Here is a 20,443-nt window from a genome sequence, read left to right as displayed (position 1 = left end):
ATTTTAAAAAGCCGTGAATGTATTAAGGCCACTGGAACCAGGATCGTAACTGAAACGCGCTGCATGTCTCAATACAGGAGCGCTGGTTCAGATTGTATTGTTTGTTGTTTAAACGTGCATGTTGCATATTTAAAAATATTTGTTTAAAAATAAATGTTTGTTGTAGGCTTATTTGTAAATTACCATAACTTGTAGAATTTCATCCTTACTGTTGTTAATTGACATTAGCCCCACTTACGTTTTGATAAATGTCCCTTTGCGCCACCTGGCGGTCATTTCGCGAGCGACTTTGAAATGCGACTGGTTTATTTTTATTGTATTGGTCTACTTTAAAAAATAATACTTTATAAGACATTTATGGGAAAAGACTATTTTCTTTTCAAGATGTTTCCAACTGTAACTTTGAACCAATTCTGTAGAATGGCCCATATAGCATTTGACCAGGATTTGTTTCCAGGTATGACTAAAAATGTGCTTTTGGCTTTCATTTATATTTTGATTGTTTGTATATATATATATATATATATGTGTGTGTTTGTGTGTGTGTGTGTGTGTGTATATATATATATATATATATATATATATACACATGTAGGTTATATATATATACAAGAAAGAATGCAATGACAAAATATATATATATATATATATATATATATATACATGTAGGCTATATATATATATACAAGAAAGAATGCAATGACAATATATATATATATATATATATATATATATATATATATATATATATATATATATATATATATATATATATATATATATTGTCCTTACATTCTTTCTTGTGTGACACCCCTGAATGAAAGGCTCATTATTATGCAGGGTCACTGTCTGAGAACCACTTAATTATTCATGATAGGGGTTGGGCCGTTCCGCCCATCCGCATATTGCCTTGGCAAACAAAAAAATGTTTTTCACAATTTAAAACAATCTATTGTTTTATGTGAATGATTAGGAAGGATGATTTTCAGATCATTTTGAAGCAAAAACTCTAGGCAACAACGTACATTAGTCAAAAGTCTTGTGGACTCATATTTAGTATGTTTTTTGTGTCCTTATTTCAAAAACTTTATTTTTTAGTTTTTTCAATAACCACGCATAAACAATATTCTCTCAAAAATACAAACATGTACATACATGTTGCTCACACATTATGGTAGACCTGTTTGTGCTAAATAGAGTTTAATTTCACCTGTGCCATTAATATGTTTATAAGCAACTGAAAAAAGCACAAATGTCAGAGCATGTCAAAACATCCAAAGGGCCCCAAAAACACTCTGGTCCCCAGAGGGTTAATGCACTAACTAACATGAACGATCGATGAGAAATTAATTTTTTCAGCATTTATCAACCTTTGCTAAATGTTAGTTAATCAAAATGGTCATGTTCATATTAGTTCAGTGCATTAACTAAAGTTAGCAAATACAACTTTTGATCTAAAAAATGTTTTACTTAATGTTGAGATTTTTAGGTCTCATTTGTTAACATTAGTTAATGCACTAACTAACATGAACGATCGATGAGAAATTAATTTTTTCAGCATTTATCAACCTTTGCTAAATGTTAGTTAATCAAAATGGTCATGTTCATATTAGTTCAGTGCATTAACTAAAGTTAGCAAATACAACTTTTGATCTAAAAAATGTTTTACTTAATGTTGAGATTTTTATCATCATAAAGATTAATAACTGCTAGAAGTATTGATCATTGTTAGTTCATGTTAACAAATAAACCTTTATTGTAAAGTGTTACCTACAAAATATATTTATTGTGGGTAATTTCTAATCTATCTATAAATTGTCAAATTATAGTGTAAAGTATTATTATTTAATTCTGTATATTTAGAATACATAAAATAAATTAATCTTACGACGGAAAAGGAGTTAAATCTTTGATTTATATACTTTTTTGATCTGTTTAAAATATAATTTCCACCACTATCATTTTATCCACAAATGCAAAACTGACATTTAAACTAGTTAGAGTGTGAAAAGTTTTTTTTTTTTTTAAGTGTGTCAATGTTAGGGAAAGTTACTTTTGAAAGTAATGCTTTACAATGTTGGGTTACTCCCTAAACAAGGAACTAATTGTGTTACTTGGTTACTTTTTTATGGAAATTAATGAGTTTTGTTACTTTGTTGGGGGTTTTTTCTCACCTGTGCTAGGCTTGCTTGTTTGTTGGTTTTTTAATAACAAAAAATGTAAATGTTAAGGCCCTTTCACACAAAAGTGAAATGAATAAGCCTCAGGCTGAAGGAAATGCAAATTTACGCCTGTACAGTAGAGCAGCTCAAACAAACCTTTCAGCTGTGCTGCCGTTCTGGATTGCAGAAGAATAGGAATAGAATAGAAAAACAAAACAATGAAACACAATTGCGATGTTTATCTAAAGACATTTTCGCTTATTAATATGGTTGAATTGGACCATCGAAGGTCAGCAGCAAAGACATTGGTTAATAAAGTAAGATTAAATACTTAGGGCCCTATTTTAATAATCTAAGCGCATGGTCTAAAGCGCAAGTCGACTTAGGGCGTGTCCGAATCTACTTTTAGTTTAACGATGGGAAAATGGTCGGCGCACCCGGCACATGGTCTAAAAGGGTTGTTCCTAGTAATGGGTGTGTTTTGGGCGTAACGTGCAATAAACCAATCAGAGTCTCATCTCACATTTCCTTTAAAAGCCAGTTGCGCTCGCAATGGCGGATTCGCTATTTACATGGCGGAATTTGCAAGCGGAAAAACTGAACGCGTCTCCAGAGCGCAAACGGATCTGCTCGTGCGCGAGGTTAAAGCGTGTGAGCAGACCATCAACGGGACAAGCCGGATTCCACCATATCTTTATGTATACAATATTAATCTTTTATATTATAATCATTTTATTTTTAATATTTGGCATGTTTGTGTGCTGCTGCTCGTCCCTGTGTGTGTAATAAGCAGTGTACGAGTGTTGTGGACTCGCCTATAGGCGCACATTACTAACGCGCTCTTTAAATAACAAAAAAATATTGTGCCATTGACTTAGGCCAGGTTTCACTTAGTCAATGGCGCATTTCAGTTCCCTCAAAATAGCAACGCGCCAACAATGCGCCCGAACACAAATGCATTTGCTATATAAACAACGTGGAGCAGGACGTGAAAATGATAACTGCGTCAGGCTGAAACTAGCAAAAAATGCTTGCGTCGCGCCTGGCGCTGCATTGCGCCGGGTGTGTGATAGGGCCCATAAAGTACATATGTGTAATTTAACATTCACTTGATGCACGTTTGCGTAATATTCAAATAAATTATTTGTGTGAATTTGCCTTTCACAGTTTCTTCATTTTGAGGAATACTGAATGTGTTTTTGTGCAAGTGAGATGAGTAAATACATGTTCAAATTTAGTCTAGAACTACAATAACCATCATGCTCACACACCACTCAAACGCCTCTGCACTTACTCATGATTTCTCTTAACATGACAGGACCGGAGAGCTGTCGGTCAATAAATGGGAAAAAGTAACTTGCGTTACTTATTTGAAAACGCAACTCAGATATAAATTTAAAAGTAATGTGTTACTTTACTAGTTACTTGAAAAAGTAATCTGATTATGTAACTCGCGTTATTTGTAATACATTACCCCCAACACTGGAGTGCGTTTTAGAGAAGTTTAATTTCTAAGAATCCACAAGGCAAAAAAGTGCTATTCATGTCTTTAACACACAATCACACATACACACTCACTTTTTCTCCCTTTCTCTCTGGTTTTCTCTAGATATCTCCCCTCATTACTCAACTATAGGTGTCCTGGTCTAGTCAGAAGATAAAATATAATAGTTTAGCTGCATATGCATGCTTTATCTCCAAAGGAGGCTTTTCTCTGTGTGTCCCTCCATGTGTGAGAGAGATAGAGAGTCCACTGCGTTGAACTCACACAGACCTGTGACTCTGTGCACGGCGAGATAAAGCAAATCTCTCCTCTGTGTCTCTGAGGAGCATCTAGGCACAGCAAATATCAAGACAAACACAGTTAACCAAAACAACTTATGAAGAAATCATAAAGGTATATTGGCAAAAAAATAACAATTTAAGTTTATTTACTATTCTATTTCCTTTTGCCTGAAACCAGTTAACGTCGTCTGCCAGATCTCTCTGTGTCTATGCCACTTGTGCAGCCAAAAGCAGCATGAGCGCGCATTGATCCATGATTGACTGCTGAGAGGAAACACACAATGATTTCATTCTCGTCGTATGGTCGACGTTTGAATGCGCGCTTTGCTACGAGATTAGATTCTGTGCACGGCCTGCAAGAACAACACAGTCCAAATAAATGAATTTTTGTTGACTAAATTGGTTTCAGGTTGTTGCGTAGGATCAGAGGCATGATCGTGAATGTCTAAAGGTTTTTGCCTTCGTTTTACAGGGTAACAGATGACCAGAATAGCCACATATGTTTGGCTCAGTGAGAGAGACATAGAATAATGTTACAAACTATAATTGTTATGAAGTACAAAACTCTCAGAGCAAAGTAAGTTTAGTTACTGATATCCCTCCATTTATTGTTGAAGCAGACGTCTTATAAACATGAAATTGGATGAAGGTGAAAGAACTCAGTTAATCAATCAGAGTAATAAAAAGGAGGAAAGTGGTACATTTGTATTTGTCCATGTCTCACCACACTATCACAGTAGCATTTTAGGTTACTGTGGTTCCATATACCAATTGATTTCTGTTAATCAGCCACTGATTGTAAGTACCAGGAAATGTGTCTTAAAGTCATAGTGACCTTGTCCTACAGTTTTGAGTGCTTTCAGTCCAGCCAATGGTTTTGTTTGATTAGATACTGGATTTTAATGTTTTAACTGTGATTATTTGGTAACACTTTAGAATGAGGAACACATATTCACTATTAACTACGACTTTTGCCTCAATAAACTCCTAATTTACTGCTTATTAATAGTTAGTAAGGTAGTTTTTGTAGCGTTTAAGTTTAGGTATAAGGTAGGATTAAGGGATGTAGAATATGCTCATGCAGAATAAGGCATTAATATGTGCTTTATAAACAGCAAATATCCTAGTATAAGTGAGAATTGGACATGCATGCCTGCCACTTATTCATTACAGATTAAAATATGGATAAAGTTGCAAGGAAAGTAACGTCAAATGGGACATTGTACTAAAACTCTGAAAGCAATTTACAGTACAAAAACAATGACCAAGGAGAACCAATCTCACATTTACCTTGTCATAAACATTATCTACTGCCAAAACAATGACATTCAAGAGGAAAGACACTAAGCACTTTTTTTACACTCCCCAAAGAAAAAGAAAATTATAAAAACACTTAACATGGCAATGTACTAAGACAGTGGAAGAACAAATGCACTTTTTACCACTGATTACAGAAACTGACGACCCTAGAATATAAACGAATTTTGTAATGGTTTAAACATACTTTAATTTTAAAATGTTACGCTTTATTCTGGTAAAAGGCCTATTATGAGATTAATCTCAAAACATAATTGTTTGTTCTTCTGAATCATAGTTTTTTTTCTTCCTTTTAACGAGACACTAAAATGCCATCATATAGTTCTCAGATTGAGACAATTTAGGCCACCAGATCTGCAGCGAGGGAGACTGATGGGATTTCTCTGTCTTACTATATTCAGGAAAGGTGTGCAGCAGGGCGGCCATCTGGTGTGACGGTGGCATTCATCAGTCAGAACCTGAGATGCCTGTCAACAGTCCACTGGGTGCAGCAGTGCCAGCCTGCCAATGAAAGCTTTAAACTTAGAGCTAGGAAATAATACTTCAACCCTTTAAACTCCCATTCTAGGATTCATATCACACATACTACGGCAATATGCCTTTACAAGTATATAAGTACATTTTGTATAGGCTGGCTAGTATATCCTAATCCGTTGTGCAAGCTCGTGTTTTTATAAATGCATGTTTTCAGATGGTGAAAATATGACAAACTAATTTTCTCATGATTATGACAGTGTACCAGACTAAAGTTAATAAATACATCACAGACAAAACATCTGGGATTGTAAAAAAAATCTCTTATAAAACAACGTGGGATAAAAAGGAAAGCCATTGAGAGAAATTTGCTTTTGATTCTCTCACTAAGAAATCCTACATTTTCATCTCAGTAAGCTTTGTAAACACCGTATTACTTGGTTTCAAACAAATTACAGATCATCATAACAACCGTAAATAGTTTGGGATGATTATGCATAAAAATACCACCTCAAAGACAATAAAAGACTCTCTAAAATATGTTCAATTTGCAGCTTCAGTTTGACAGAATTGATGACTTCAATACAGTAAACACTAATCTATTTATCATTCAGAAAATACGTAAAAATGTAATACTTTTTTTCAGTCTGGTCGAAAATGCAATTACATTTATTAAAAGTTGGACCTGCAATATTCTCCAGCTAGCCGTTATGCACTGCAAATCCTTCAGTAATAAAGTTTTTTCATACACAGATTTATGGATTTAGCATTAAAAACAAGGAATATTCGGAGTGTTTTGAATATAAATACAGTCAGATGACAATAGACTGCTACAGAATCACAAAGCAACAGTTTCAAATCTTTAGATGCCACAAACTAGACGTCAGCAGTCCATTTTATAACTTCATACGGTGCCCTAAATTAACTTTATATTTCTATATTTATTCCTGGACCTGCTCTATGTCATTGTTCATAGCCATTTGCACAGAAGCAATAAAACAGGCAGGGATAATCTATTGTCCCTCTCAGCTCCATTTTGAACTGACGCAAAGGTCAGCTGATCTTTGTTTGACTGCAGTGGTCTGAACAACACAGTGACGCATGTAGAACGAGGATGGAGCTGCTAGGAGTTAAAACTCCTGATGTATTAAAGATCTCTAATGAGTCATCCATATCAAGGCTCTTTCACAAATAACCACAGACTCCAGACAAACTGCAAGAAAAAAGAAATTACATTAAAGGGGTGTGTAGAAGGATCTTACTTATGTGTGCAGTAATTTTCTATGATGGACTACCTACAAACTGTGACACTTATCGTCAAACACACAAAAAGTGATGACAAAATATATAGACATTTCCAATCTGATTGGTCTAAAATTTGCAGGGTTCTTGCCATAAGAAATTCTTTTATTTATTTATTTGAGGCAGTTATTTAAAAAAATATGTATTAAAATATGACAAATTCTGCAGGATTATGTATGTAAGCGAAATAACTGATGCACATATTTCAAAGTCTACACTCATTCAGATTTCTGCATCATTATTTAAATGTACTATGTTTCCAGCCTATCGTTGTTGTATTATCAATTTCACATTTATCCGCCCCTAAACATCATCTACGAAAAGATAAAGTAAAGGAAATGAAAGATTAATGATGTTGACTACACTACAAAACTTTGGAAAACCAACCCCTGCAAACTATATTCAAGCAGGGGAAACCGATTGAGCTTGTAAATTATGAAAACCCGATGAATGACGATTCTCTGATTAGCCACTATTTCCCCAGTTCTGTGCTGAAAAACAAGGGTTTCTGGAAATTAACACTGGACTCAATGCTGCGTCCCCCAAGACATTTTAGCATTGAGAGACTTCTGCTTCTGCCTAATTTGACTTTTTCATTACTTTTCATCAGTCGCTCGAGTATTCTATTAACAAATTTTATAATCACCAATTAAATCAACCAGCTTCTTCAATTAATTCTGCGTTCACACTAGAGCTTTTGGTGCAGAACAAATCGGTTTGATGCCAGAGATTGGTTTGTTTAGTTGGCGTGAAAGTGTTGTTTTATTGGGTGTGCAGCAAATATTTTAATAACACAGTAAGTCATTACCTAGCAACAGTTGTAAACAACTGCCAGTACCGTTCATGGTGGTACTTATTTCATAACATTAACATTTATGCATTTAGAAGACGCTTTTTCCAAAACGACTTACATTGTTTTCAAGCTCTACATTTATTTTTCAATTCATGCATTCTCTGGGAATCAATCGAACCCATGTTAGCACCATTATGCTCTTCTGTTTGAGCTACAGCAATGCTACTCGTGTTGATGATGCATTGCAAACATACCGCAGTTTCGACCCATAAGTACATTTTTTAGCAACTTCCACTGTATTCAAGGTATTCATTTTATAGGAGCATGCATACCATGGGATTTGAACCCATGGCCTTGACATTGTTAATGCTATGCTCTTCTCTTTAAACTACAGGAAAGCTACTCATGGTGATGATGCAAACATACCACAGTTTCAGAACAAAAAGTACATTTATGGATTTTACAAATGTTTTTAATAAGGGTACACTTTCCCTGGGAATCGAACACATGACATTGCCTTTGCTAGCGCCATGCTCTACTGTTTTGAGCTATAGGAATTCAAGTAGTAAGATGTGAAAACCGCTCAAAAGTCCTTTTATAGGGACTTTTATTTATGATGCTGTGAATGTTATCATGAATACTTGATTCTGGGGTTTTTGTATAATTTGTGTGTAATTATTTACCATTAAACTGTAGAGTATATCGGATCATTGTCCCAAGTTTCCTCCATAGCTGTGCTCTCATGGCGCTCTCTTTCTTCTAAAATAATAACATTATTTCATCTTAAATCAATATTTCATGTCCATTTATTTATACATTTGCTAAGCAGCCATAAATGTACAGTCAGCCAAAAATAACCCCCTTCTGGGTGATTCAGGACCTATCTACTTCACATCAAGGCCTCGATGACCCAGTCAGGTTTTCTTTGCATGCTGAATGTACATTTTCCCTAACGACTCTTTGATGGCGACCGTGAAATAACTCTGAGGGAATCTAATCGCAGCATGAACACTCAAAAATCTGAGTTTACCCATCCAGATCAAGCGACTTTAGAGACTGGCACGGTGCTCGACTCTGACCTTGTGAGGCAGGACGACGGCGGATCCCCCACTGATGCCCACAATGGGCACGGCCGTCTGGGTGGAGATGAAGTCCAGGATCTGCGCCACGGCCTCGGACCCAATGTTATCTTCAAAGACCACCCCGTGCACCCTGTTAGCAGCCAACGTGTCGCAGATGCGCGTCAGTAGAGTGCGCGGGTTGGTGTTGTTCACCAGCACAGTGATGGGGTTCACCTCCAGCGGCAGGTCCAGGAAGTTCTCCCGGCTCAGTCGCCCCTTGATCTCCAACTGGTAGGCGGAGCCGCTGAACACCACCGCCACGTTCACGGTGGGCTCAACCATCCCGAACGGTCGGCACTGGCAGCGGGGGGCGGAGAAGACAGACAGCAGCAGCAGCAACGGCAGCCACAGTGTGTCGCTGAGACAGCCTAGATGAACGCCCATCTCAGTCGCCTACTGCCTAGATGGAAGAAAACACAAACGGGAGTTGGTGGGGTTTAATGGTGGTTGACTTTCTAATTAAGGTCGAAGCACTACAGAAAGAAGTCAAAACATAAAGTTTGTGAATGCGTTAATCCAGTAAACATTTACTACGGTTATTTGAGCCTAAATAATCCGTTAGTAATCGGATTGATGGCTCGGATTGAAAAGCCTTCATGTAAACACCTCACATGTAAATGAAAATGATTGGATTCATTTGGATTGGTGGAAATGTATGCATGTAAACATTGCTAATATGAGGAGCAAATAACATTTTAGTAATCATAAATGGTTTGCAGCATTTATGTCTCAGTCAAATTACAACCAAAAAATTTTTTCTGGGAACGTTCATAACACTAAAATTGATCCATGTGCACTGGTTTGGTTGACGATGGCAGAAAAGAATCTCTATAAACTGTAACAAAATATGAAGGAACTAAAAATCAGTTATATTTGTAGTTGCCTATGGAAGACACTACTTTGACATTGATTTTTTTTTTATCGTAGATTTACAGGTAAAAAAGAGAATTTGGATTGCATGCGATGAAACAGCAGATTGCTTTTTCTAAATAAACTGATTTTACTCAACACACAAAAAATATTATTCAGGATGACTAAATCAGTCTAACCATATAACTAGGTTACACAAAAAAAAGGAGCCGGTGAGAGGAGAGTGTTCTCCAGCTGGAGCTCTCTTTATTAGAGAATGCAATACTACTAATAATAGTAATAATATTATCAATTAGTAATATAATTACAGTAATGTGATGACTTATTTATTCTATTGCACAGAATAAAGCTTGATCGAGCTTACGAGTCAGGGCTGTTTTTATTATTGTAACATTAGGTATTATTATAGTCTTATCACTTGCCTGTATTTTGTTCAATAATCATGACGACTTACAAAACGAGATGTTATATCCTTCCTATGATATAGGAAGAATATCATGGCAGTTACTTTTTCATACTGTAAATTAAAAGGTGAATGAGAACGTCTCTGTCAGCTCAATTGTCATGTAAAAAAAGATTGTAATTTTATACTTATAATAATTGTTTGCAGATTAATATTTTACCATTCTTTGTGTCCTGAAGTAAATGTCCCTTTTTCTGTTTCAGTTCTAATAAAAGCAGTGGGCCTATTAAACAATGCTTAGAGAGCATTTGTGTGTGATTTGAGTTGGACCGAAATCTGAAAACTTAAAGAGAATGACCTGTTTAGTTGGCTCAAAGTTCATTAAAACAACTATTTCAAAAGCTGAAGTGATTTCCTTCTTTTATATTATAGTTAGAATATGTATAACTCAATGTTTTAACTAATTGGAAAAGCTAAATAATCGTTCCAAACTTGCTGATTAGTCTGCGAAATAATCGACGATTAGTCGATTAATCGTTCTAATAATCGTTAGATTAATCGATTATCAAAATAATCGTTTGTTGCAGCCCTACTTGTTATGTTATGTAACATTTCACCAACCAATTAATTCCAAACGGATAAAATAAAAGTCCTCCTCTCATTTTTTCTGCATAAATATTCTTACTCAGAAATACACAAATTACAAAAGTAAAATGTGCAGCAAACACTGTTGCACCTTGACCTTAATGTCCAAATAAACTAAATAAAATAGTCTAAGTGAGAAGTTAATTCAAAAATATTATTCATTATTTTTTTTATTATTACATTAGGTTACTCCAACAAAAATGATTTTCAGAGCCAGATCAGGTAAAAAAAAAAAGAAGATCTTCCTTAAGTCTATTTACTTTCTTAATACATTTTCATGGTCATATTGTGCCTGATTCAATGTTACACATTATTCCAAAGAAAAATAAAATACTTTGTAATCTATGTAAAAAATCTGAAATTACTTTATGGCTAACTCCCTCCCACATTTCATAATCTAATAAATTTCCAATGGATAAAATCAGGAAAATTGATGGATAAAATGGTCAAAAAGCAGATAAAAAGAAGCCAAATGGCCTGTGAACGCAGTTTAGTGTTGAACTATATAGGTCAATTTTTAAAGTGTCTAATTTGCACACTAAAGATACACATGGAATTTAACTGTTGTGCACACACAGAGCAAAAGGTGAGGTATTGTAAAAGGATCAGTTTCATCCATGCAAAAACATTGCCATAATACTTCATAATCCAGACATCAGAGCCGTTCTGTTGTCAGTCGGCATTAACACATCAAGCAAACCTTTTAGAGCTATTTTTAGATGAAACGTTAGAGGCCATTAGAGTCGTATTGCACGTTTAGAGTCATGCTCAGGAGTCACTGGGTTGTCCAGCTGCTGTACTAAGAGCCGCCACTCTCAAACCACATCCAACAGATGGCGGGTACTGTAAAAAAATAACTAAAATAAAAACTCTTTTTTTTTTCAACAAATGGAGAATGTGTGGATTTATGAGCCCTAACTTGTGTGCCTTTGGCCTTTATTTTTGCAGACCGTCTAATATAATCCCTGAAATGAAAAGTCAATAGGCAATAGATGCTAGTGGCCTTAAAGTTATGGTTTTAGATTTTAAAGCATGTTTTAAGCCGCCAATATAGAAAAACCTTAGACGTAAAATTGAGGTTAATTTGAGCTTTCATTTATCATCTTCCATTTATAACTCGCCAAATCTTCCTCAGATCTCAGATCCTGCAATATCATAGCAATGATCCTTGAACAGCGTCCGTATTGACGCGTAGGGTTATCCGTCAGACTCAGCACTGTTTTTAAAGGGATTCAGTTCTTTGAATGGCTTTAGCTGTCCAGCCGCCTGGAGACCAGTGCTGTGGAGATGCCACTTTTAACATGCTGACCAAATTTACAGTGTCTCATGAGCCAGACACCATGTAATCCCTCTGTAATCCCCCCTAGTATGTCATGCTTCGTGGCCTGATGGTATCACCTCATCTGACGGTCTCGTGTGGCAGAAGCCTGCTGTAATGCCTTTATTCCTGCACCCACCCTGTACAGCTGGTTTACATGTACACTACAACACTACATGTACTGAGTTTTAAGGTCAGTAAGATTATTTTAATGGTTTTAAAGGAAGTCTCTTTGTGCTCACCAAGGCTGCATTCATTTGATTAAAAAAAATACAGTAATATTGTGAGATATTATTACAATTTAAATTAACTGTTTTCTATTTGAATATATATTTTTATTCCTGTGACCCAAAGCTGATTTTTCAGCATCATTACTTCAGTCTTCAGTGTCACATGATCCTTCAGAAATCATTCTGATATGCTGATTTGGTGTGTCAAGAAACATTTATCAATGTTACAGTTGTGCTGCTTAATAGTTATGTAGAAACAGTGACACATTTTTATCAGGATTCTTAGAAAGTTCAAAAGAAACATACTTTCTTTAAAATGCAAATCTTTTGATCAATTTAATCCATCCCACATGCTGAAAAAAACATTCATTTCTTTTTAAAAAAAATCTTACTGACCCCAAACTTTTGAAGAGTAATATTTCTCTAACCAATATATAAATATATTCAGAAATAATTCTTTAGACATTGTAACAGAGGATATTCTAACATCAAACAGCTGGACAACTCAACTTTCAGGGATGTTATTCCCTTGAAATTGTCCTCTTTCTACAAAATCAAATCCTTTCATCAAAGTTATACATGAATTTTGAACAATACCCGTTCTTGTCTTAGGACAACTTTGATGAACTTTTTTGATCCAATTCAAATGTTTACTACTTGTGTGTGTGTGTGTATATATATATATATATACCAAATGCAAAAGAGATAAATCAAGTTCTGCTAGACAATGAATTATTGATAAACAGTGGAGTACAAAATTTAACAGATTGGCCAAATGGCTCATCAGTGACCTAATCAAACACTTTGCTTTCGTCGATATGGCCTTTTAATTCAGGTATATGTCAAACAGACAAATGAACCATATTAAAGCATGTGGTGAATTTGATTAAAGCACATTATTGGTAAACGCGAGCTAAAGCACGGTGGAGCGTTTTATACAGCGACAGTGACAGATTTCAACACAGCAGTTGGCAGATTAAACATGGTTGCTTACTCGGAGGAAAGAGACGCACGACACACAGTCCACATGGCCTTGTTACTCTTACACAAATATCCATCAAGTGGAACAAAAAGTAAACGGGCACAATCTCATTTTTTACCAATAGCTCTAACATACGAGTGCACTGACTACACACTAATTTCAATGCACAAGCTTGTCTGTTCGGTTGATTGATTACATTTACTCGTTCGCTATAACAGCTGTGAGAAATGTTCAGCAGTTTATTGATATAAATTGCTACTATAACTGATGTGAATGCAGACGGTGTGGTGCATTATTCATAAGTCCACACATACATCAAATTGTGATGTGCATGAGTTAATAGGGTTGCAGAATCAAACGGTTTTTGAACATATGTCTTGACTAATGTTCATCAGAAATTAAGTGGCTTCCTTCCTCTTCTGGATAATAATATAATATAATATAATATAATATAATATAATATAATATAATATAATATAATATAATATAATATAATATAATATAATAATAGTGACAATAAACAACTCAACTTTCAGTTCTCAATACAGTAATGCAAAAATCATATATTTTAATTACTGTATTTACAGAGTGAATGAATACATGAATGAACAAACAAATTTCAAGAAAAAAATTAGTCAACAACAACCTAGTCAAGTCCTAAGAAATATTCCTCATTTTTTTTAATACCAAATGTGTTTTTTACTTTTAATTTTGAGGTAAAATATTTGGGATGACTGAATCTGCATCCCTATAATCTGCAGTATGGACCTAAAATGCACAGCCTGCCACAACATGAAAATGTTTTCTCTCTATACAAGTTTAAAGGTGCTCTAAGCGATGTCATGTGTTTTTTAGGCCAAAACATTTTTTGTCACATACAGCAAACATCTCCTCACTATCCGCTGGCTGCCTGTCCCCTGAACACACTGTAAAGAAACGCGATCTCTGTAGACAGCCCATGCTTCACAAACAGCACCAAAAACAAACTGCAGCGACCCGCTCCCCAAAACATAACAAACTGTTCCAGCCAATGACCGACAAGAAGGGTTTGGGGGTGTGGTTTGGGGGGTTAGTGTGCGGATGAGGAGGAGGGAGGGTCTAGCTAGCCTCCGTTTTGTTTGACAATAGTTCGAACGTCAACAAGAAGTGACGTCACCCAGGATCGCTTAGAGAACCTTTAAAGGTGCAGTAAGTGATTTCTGAGAAACACTGTTGAAAGTGGATCTGACCGAGCAGCACAACACACTTGTAGCCAATCAGCCTGTCCACTCATGATAGGGGAGGAGAGAGAGAGAGTGAGCAAGAGGGAGAATTGAAGAAAGACTGTAGAAAGAGAGATGACTGAGAGACATTACAAAAGAGAAAAGCTCAGAGGAATATCACTAGAAACAGAAGGGTTGATCAGACAGGAGCTTTAGGACCCACGTTAGTATTAGAAAAGCATTCCAGTGCAGGAGAGACCGAAGCAGGAAGGCCTGAAAACAGACGCCAAGGTTGAGTTATTTTTGTTCCATTTGTGAGTTTTGCCATGTTTCACAGGTCTGTTGTTGTTGTAATGTTAGCTCTTGTAATGCTAGTAACAGGACAGTTTTGAGTGTCATTGTTTGTCTAGAGCTGCTGTGCTGTTGGCGACAAACAACCAACTCTCGCTTGTATTTACTCTTGTGTACTGTGTGTTCATTTTTTGTTCTTCCTTTTAGTTTGTTCGCCATCTTCGCTTTATTTTTCATGGAGCATTATTTTGCTTCGCTTCAGATTATGATAAAAGAGACACTCTTGCATTGCAAGTTCATGCATTTTGGGGACGAAGCAAGAAAGGGAGGGGTGTGTTTGTTTGGGTTGATTTCAAATATCAACAGCGTTTCTCAGAAATTGCTTACTGCACCTTTAATATGCAGCTATAAACAAGCCATTTGTAGGTTGTTTTCCCTGAGAAAAGTAAGCACGGGCTCTGTTCGTTTGAGTAACCCAACAAGCCCGATACAGAAGCAAAGGCTCGAACCAACATACATTTGTGGGCGGGACTATCTGTTTGTCCAACCAATAATGGAACACCGGGGAAATTATCCAGAAACAACTATCATTATTTTTCCAATTCCCTTTGGTGACTCAAGCGGCACACTGATAAAAGAGTTGTAATCCAGTCAACCAATCTACAAGTCTATAATTTATACTCCATTTCCCCTCCTCTCTCTCACACTATTTTATTCTCTCCCTCCATCTGTGGATTTAATATGTGTCACTGTCCTTGCCTGTCCCAAGCAGCTATCAGTAGAAAGTTTGTGTGTCTGCTCAGATTAGTGACCTCTCTGATTTGGCTCTCTGAAAGTCAGGGCTGCCTCTGAGAACATAGACCAGATTAGATCAAAGTACCGACCACAGATCCAGCCTGGCATGAAGCGTCCCATCACACTCGACTTCCTTCCTATCTTGTTCCTTATCCACTACAACTCTTTTTTGTTTTGGACATGTATATTGTTTGGACAACGTCTTGAGCAAAAAATTGTGGAAATTACGTGTGCATACTGCAGGCCTGATTAAATCTCTTGCAGCATGAACTTAATACAGTGCTTCAAACCTCAAAGAAGTGTTCAACACCCTCTAGTGGATAGAAGGAAGAAAAGCTACAATCACAAAGTTCTTATTGATTGCTATTGATACCATACATTGATTTTAACAAGACTACCAAAATAGCCCAAACATATTTCTGTAAACTGAAATCTGGTTGTGTAAGTTCTGAGGCCTTTAAAATTGTTAACTTCAAGGTCATTGTCAATCTAATTAAAAATTCCCATTAAAGTCCTCACACATTGGGAGGAATTATACATTTCTAAAAGGTATAATTCTTAGGAAAGAATTTCCATCCTTCCCCTAGCTCATTTTCTATTCAACTGCAGCATTCTGGACCTTTGATATGTCAAAGAGAATTATATTCCAACTCCATCACACTCCGATTCAGTCAAATTCCTCATAATGGTATGACATTTAAAGATGCACTCCTTCCCATAACTCCCTACTTGACGAGGTACATATCCATCGGAGATGACTGTAATATCAAGAGAAGAAAGGGAAATACTAGGGCAAAGTATTAAGCTCTCAAAAATCTTCTCTTCCTGTGCTTGACCCCAGTTGAAATCAATTTGAATATTGCTCAAGAATTATAGCATACTGGCAAAAAATTCATGCAAGAGCCAAAAGACTCATGCATTTTTACATATTATACATATTTACATATTATAATCTCTATATATTGCAGATAATATAATATAATATAATATAATAGGAAGTGACACTTTCTCATTGCAATTACTATAATGCAAAACATTTTTTTAAGCATTTATGAATAAATAAATAGATAAATACCAATAATAATTCTAATAATAACAAAGTACTTTACCATGTTTAAGCTGATTAAACATGCTTTGAATAATGTAAAAAATGTTTAAGTGTTCGGATGGTTAAACAAACTGTTCCTATTAAAATGCTCATCATGGGCTTGTAGGGGATTTGAAAGGGTAATTTCAATTTACACGCACCTTCACTGATCTCATTTTTGGACAAACAGCCGAGTCAATAAACAGATACCATTATTGTCACATCAGATCAAGGTCAGCGCTCCGTTTTAATCTGAATCTTCGTGACTGTGGCGCTGACAAATGTTTAAACTGCAGCATTCATTCAGCCTGCCATCAGATTTCACCTCTTAGCTATCGTAACTCCACAACCGACTGACTGTCATCGACCATGACAATCTCCAGGTTCATTTTTACCTGTGTTGTCTTGATTAATTGATGCCTGTCATTATGGCCTCGTGATAAACATCAGTAACAAGCTGTCACATTAATGCGCACATATACTTTCTCTCTGTTCCGCCCGCATCCATTCGTGCTTCCAGGTTGCAGGTAGCTGACTGAATGGTACGGTATGGCCAGAATTATCAGGGCAACACACATTACACTAAAATAACGAAATAAATATTAACTAATAACTTCAAATGTGACATAAAAACACCCCAATGTGCAGTGGCGGATTTAGCAAATTGGGGCCCCCCATCCGATCTTTAAAAGAGAACGAATTTGTTTTGGTTTTTTTTTTAAAAATAAACCATTAAATGGCACATTCTGGAGAGTTTTGTGCAAAGAAATATAGAAAAAAGTAGGTCTAGCAAGTCTTATATTTCTGTAATTCACACAGATCAAACACAAATATGCTGACTGAATAGATTGCTAGTTGAGAAACACTGCTTTAATGAATGTTTTTATGTTGACTTTGTGAAAGGTTAACTAAACAGCATGAGCCGTCTTCCAGCTGGCCAGTAAGTTATTTGGCCAATTTCATTCATATAGATCTGTATTATGCTATAGCCTAGTTTGTGATAGTGTTATACATTTCTTACAGATAATCACGATGATCATTGCGTTTGTCTTACCGAATGTGGTAGCTTTATGCAATTACAGTTTGTCTATTTTTATTAATGCCGACAGTAAAATGTTGCCAGATATTGCTACGAAAAACAAAACAAAATAATAATAATAATCCGAAATAAGTTCAAAGCTTGTGTTTTGGAAATAAGATTAATATATCACTAACCCTAACATGCAACTTTCCACTTTAATAACTTCCTAAAGTGTCACATTAAATCAGAAAAACAGGTCCAGAAGACTACTGCCACCTTTCCATTAGTGGATCTGGCAACACGGAGGCTGCACGCGCGCCCTCACTCACAGCGCGCTCTCAAGCCCCGTTCACTGCGCTAGCTTCTCGCAGCAACATGAATTGCAAACACTCATATGAGGTGGTTTAAACGGCTAATTAATCATTCAGAGAGCTTGACATTTTATTTTTTAATGTAAAAAAATGACAGAGTTCCGGACCTCGGTCACCTCATAGCTGGCTACGACCATGGACTTGTAACATATCGTTAGCATTGTTGTCATTGTCAGCGGGCATCACAAAAAAGTTTGTTACCTTCTGCAATTTTGCTAAAAACGTTTTGCTTTCCTCCCGCTTCCTGGGTTTTCTGTACACTGTCTGTTAATCACTTCTTTTTCTCCGTCAGTTTTTTTTGGCGCATTACAGCCTTGTCACTTTCGCACGCAGAAAGTGAGAAAATGGAATAGTCCAATCTAGTGAGGTGGGGGGGCCCCTCCTGTCTGCGACTAATGATTTGATGCCTTTTTTCGCAAATGTTTTTTAGAAATATATAATTTGCGAAAAGTAAAAAAAAAAAAAAAAACGTAAGCATAATTTAATGGGGCATTTTGGGGGCCCCTAGGTAGCTCGGGGCCCAAGGCAATTGCCGACCTTTGCCTAATGGTTAAGTCCGCCCCTGCCAATGTGCATAAATGTCTCATACAAGGAATTTGGTGATAATATTATTAATATTAATAATAACACTTTTCTGTAAAAACTTCATATTTTGTCTTGTTAAACATTATATATTTCCACCATAAAAATGCGATGTCATGACCTATCATGTTAAGCAGAAATTAAGGACCTTGCTTCCCACATATGGGTTGAATAATATAATATAATATAATATAATAATAATTATAAATTTTTCTGTTGATATAAAAAATTGGGTACATTTAGCAATATAGAAAGTGAATTATGTATATGATGTATATTACGTTGTTATGATGAACTATATGCCTTTCTCCACTGACATTCTGAGTTGTTCAAAGTGTTTCTAAGGATGCTGGTTATTAGAAAGCAGCTGTCTGACTCTGAGATGGCGACCAAGAACATTTTTTTTTGTAACATTAGCAACACATTATTAGCTGTTTGATAACATAGTCAAGCCAAAGGCTAATTTTATTATAGGGATGTCCCGATACCACTTTTTCACTTCCGATACCGATACCGAAGCTTTGGCTATTTGCCGATACCGATATCAATCCGATATTTGTTATATTTTTTTCTTGAACTAATACTAATAAAATATATGGAAGCACTTTGCTCAATTAGCAACCTAAAAACATCTGACTCAAATGGAGAACAAATACTTCTCCAGTATATAGTCCACAACAACAGTTGATTATGAAAGACTGCCACCCTTTATTCAAACACTACAAAAAAGAAAGAAAAAAAAATACAGGTAGGGTACTTCAGTACTTAAAACTACCAACAGGTTTAAAGTTAATCATTAACAAGCTTTAAAATTACCCATTGATCCGTGTACTTTTGTGTGCATTCGTTTTTCCTTTTTACCCCATAAAACGACAAATGAACGGTAGTATTTTTAAAACGCAAAGTTGAACACCAAAATTTTAATTGTAGGCACGTCATATGCAGCGCAAAAAAAAATAATATTGACGTATTTTCAGATTTTTGTTAATGACGTTTTGCCCCTTTATTAAACATTTAAAATATTCACAAATTAATATGGAAAGAATGTCGATTTTACTGGTTTTCTGAGGCCAAACCCGGAAATGATATTTTTCCCACAGTGCTGAATGAGAAGAGCCATGTCTCTGGAACTATACAGAGAGTTGATTTATGCGCCTTTAGAGAGAAATTCATAGCTATGGATTAATCAGACTTTTGCTTTCGATTTGAATTTGTTAGTTTAAAAGTGGACATTTCAAGCTTTAGCCTACATATATAGGTAGGCTATATTTTGTTTTAGTTTATTTTTGAGACGCGATCCAGGTCACGGAGACCTGATTGTTTTCTTTTATTTTACAAAAGCACAGTGTTTTCTTGTTATTGTGAGTTTACACAAACAAAAGTAGTTGCGGATGATGTGTTGTTATTTTCTGTTTGACCAGAAATGATAGAGTATTTTAAGTTGTTTCCACTGTTTAAAGGAAATGCAAGTATTCGCGCCCGCGCCTCCGTGCCATGAAGTGCGCGCGCACTCCGCTCAAACCCTGGCTTGGATATGCGTCAAAATCTTGTCTCTACAGTTTACAGCCTACGGTTTATAAACTGAGGAGACGGATTGCAAAACCGTGTTTTTAGTACACCGAAGGTGGTGGGAGGTAGTGTCTGTTGTGAGTTTAGGGGGCACGTCAGCCAGAGATGTGTGTGTATGTGAGA

The 20,443-nt window shown here is 36.0% G+C and overlaps 1 protein-coding gene across 1 annotated transcript in view; it reads right to left on the bottom strand.

Moving 5' to 3' along the window:
- grin2ca (glutamate receptor, ionotropic, N-methyl D-aspartate 2Ca) overlaps positions 1-20,443 on the bottom strand; it is a 92,184-nt gene that overhangs the window by 49,492 nt on the left and 22,249 nt on the right. Inside the window, exon 3 of the mRNA XM_056271928.1 lies at positions 8,913-9,354. Within this exon, the coding sequence (XP_056127903.1) occupies positions 8,913-9,338 (426 nt within the window). The 5' untranslated portion in view covers positions 9,339-9,354. The remainder of the gene's footprint in view (positions 1-8,912; positions 9,355-20,443) is intronic.

This window comes from Rhinichthys klamathensis, unplaced genomic scaffold (assembly GCF_029890125.1).
Source record: "Rhinichthys klamathensis goyatoka isolate OS25496 unplaced genomic scaffold, OSU_Roscu_1.1 h1tg000015l_1, whole genome shotgun sequence".
NCBI classification, from domain to species: domain Eukaryota; kingdom Metazoa; phylum Chordata; class Actinopteri; order Cypriniformes; family Leuciscidae; genus Rhinichthys; species Rhinichthys klamathensis.
Note: the sequence above shows the minus strand (reverse complement) of the source record. Positions and strands in the feature narration are given on the sequence as shown.